General features: G+C 40.7%; 1 protein-coding gene across 1 annotated transcript in view; it reads right to left on the reverse strand.

Annotated features, from left to right (window-relative positions):
- Positions 1-1,553, reverse strand: part of PRKCZ (protein kinase C zeta) — a 276,277-nt gene that overhangs the window by 268,096 nt on the left and 6,628 nt on the right. Inside the window, exon 2 of the mRNA XM_019511684.1 lies at positions 889-1,093. Coding sequence (XP_019367229.1) covers positions 889-1,022 — 134 coding nt within the window. The 5' untranslated portion in view covers positions 1,023-1,093. The remainder of the gene's footprint in view (positions 1-888; positions 1,094-1,553) is intronic.

Consider the following 1,553-nt stretch of genomic DNA (forward strand, 5'->3'; position numbering starts at 1 on the left):
TCCTCCTGCACCATGCTACATAATGCAAAAATGAGCATAAAAAACCCTGACACTGATCTCAGAGAAAATTCATTCCTAATCCCAAATCTTGGGGTCAGTATGACCTCAATATATGAACAAGTAAATTATCTGACAGAATATTCTGTCACACTGGTCCACTCTACCCTATTGTCATATTTCTAGCCACAGCCAATCTCCGAGGCCAGATTAGAAAGTAATTAGATTTTTAAACAAAAATTTAAGATAAGCTTCCCCACTACATAAAACTGCTCTCCATCCATTTTACTTCATGACTATTAAAAGCAAGGGGCAGTGGCTCAGGTTTTATGGAACACTAAAGAGCCTAGTCTGTTGCATAGTGGTTACAGCAGTATAACTGGACAATAAGAAAGGTGGAGGATCAAACCTTGTCTGGGCAAATGGGGTCTAGAACACATGTCTCTAGCTTCTTGAGTACATGCCCCCACCACTTAGCTATGAGGGCTAAAACATGAGAAAACCCCCTGTGCTTGTCCCAGGACTTATGAATGTATTATTTTACATGTGGCCAGTATAACCTACTGCAACTCTGTCTAGAACTACACACATTCACTGCAAAAGAAAACACAACTATGAACTGCATGTGAAAAACATTATTTATGTAGCTGGAAAACTGCCATTTAGATGCCTAAACGGAAGTAGAACTCCACCATTAACAATAAAGTAGCAACTGATTTAAGTTTATTTTAACACTCAAGAAAGTCTACAAACTTTGTACCTGGAATGATTTGTTAGTATCTGTAGTATCATAGATTTCCATAGCTCCATAACCAAGTAAGACTACAGTCCATTCTGTTAGTGCAAACTGAAACTACATGTGATATAGTGCTGAAAAACTGTTCAACTTACCCATTATAATGCGTTTTTACTCTGATGAAATCTCTGTTCAGATTCATTTTTGATCCCATTCTGCTAGGCATGATACTGATATGTAGTTTAAATAAAAATATTTTGCCAGTGTTTGGAAGAATCTTCCAAATCATTCAAAAAAGATGACCGATTTTGTGCTAAATTCTAATGAGCAAGTAAAATTTCCAGCTGACAGCCTGTCCATCTGCACACAGAAAAGAAAAGCAGCATATAAATGCACATATACACACACAGAGAATTGTTAAAATACAACAGAAATTTACATGTGCAGAGCCAAATCCTGGAAACCCCAGTGGAAACCTTTAAACCAGTGGCTCCCAACCTCGGGGCACGATGTAAACCAGGGTCATGGGGGGGTCCGTGCCTTGCTCCACCCCTCCTGCCTGCAGGGCTCTCTCGGCACATGGTCCACACGGCTATCACCGTTGCTGCCCCCCACAATCCACTTGTGCACTGCCGGGCACAAGTGAGTTGGTGGCGAGAGTGGGGGCCACAACCTGAATTTAAGGTCGCAGCAAAAAAAAAAAACAAACAAACCTGGGAGCCACTGCTTTAAAGAATACACCTGAAGCAGTTGGACTATTTGCATCCATAGGGCCCTTTGTCCCACAGAGAAATGACTATGAAATAAGTTACTAGCAGTA

The sequence above is a fragment of the Gavialis gangeticus genome, unplaced genomic scaffold (genome assembly GCF_001723915.1).
Source record: "Gavialis gangeticus isolate Ggan-Ray unplaced genomic scaffold, GavGan_comp1, whole genome shotgun sequence".
Taxonomy (NCBI): domain Eukaryota; kingdom Metazoa; phylum Chordata; order Crocodylia; family Gavialidae; genus Gavialis; species Gavialis gangeticus.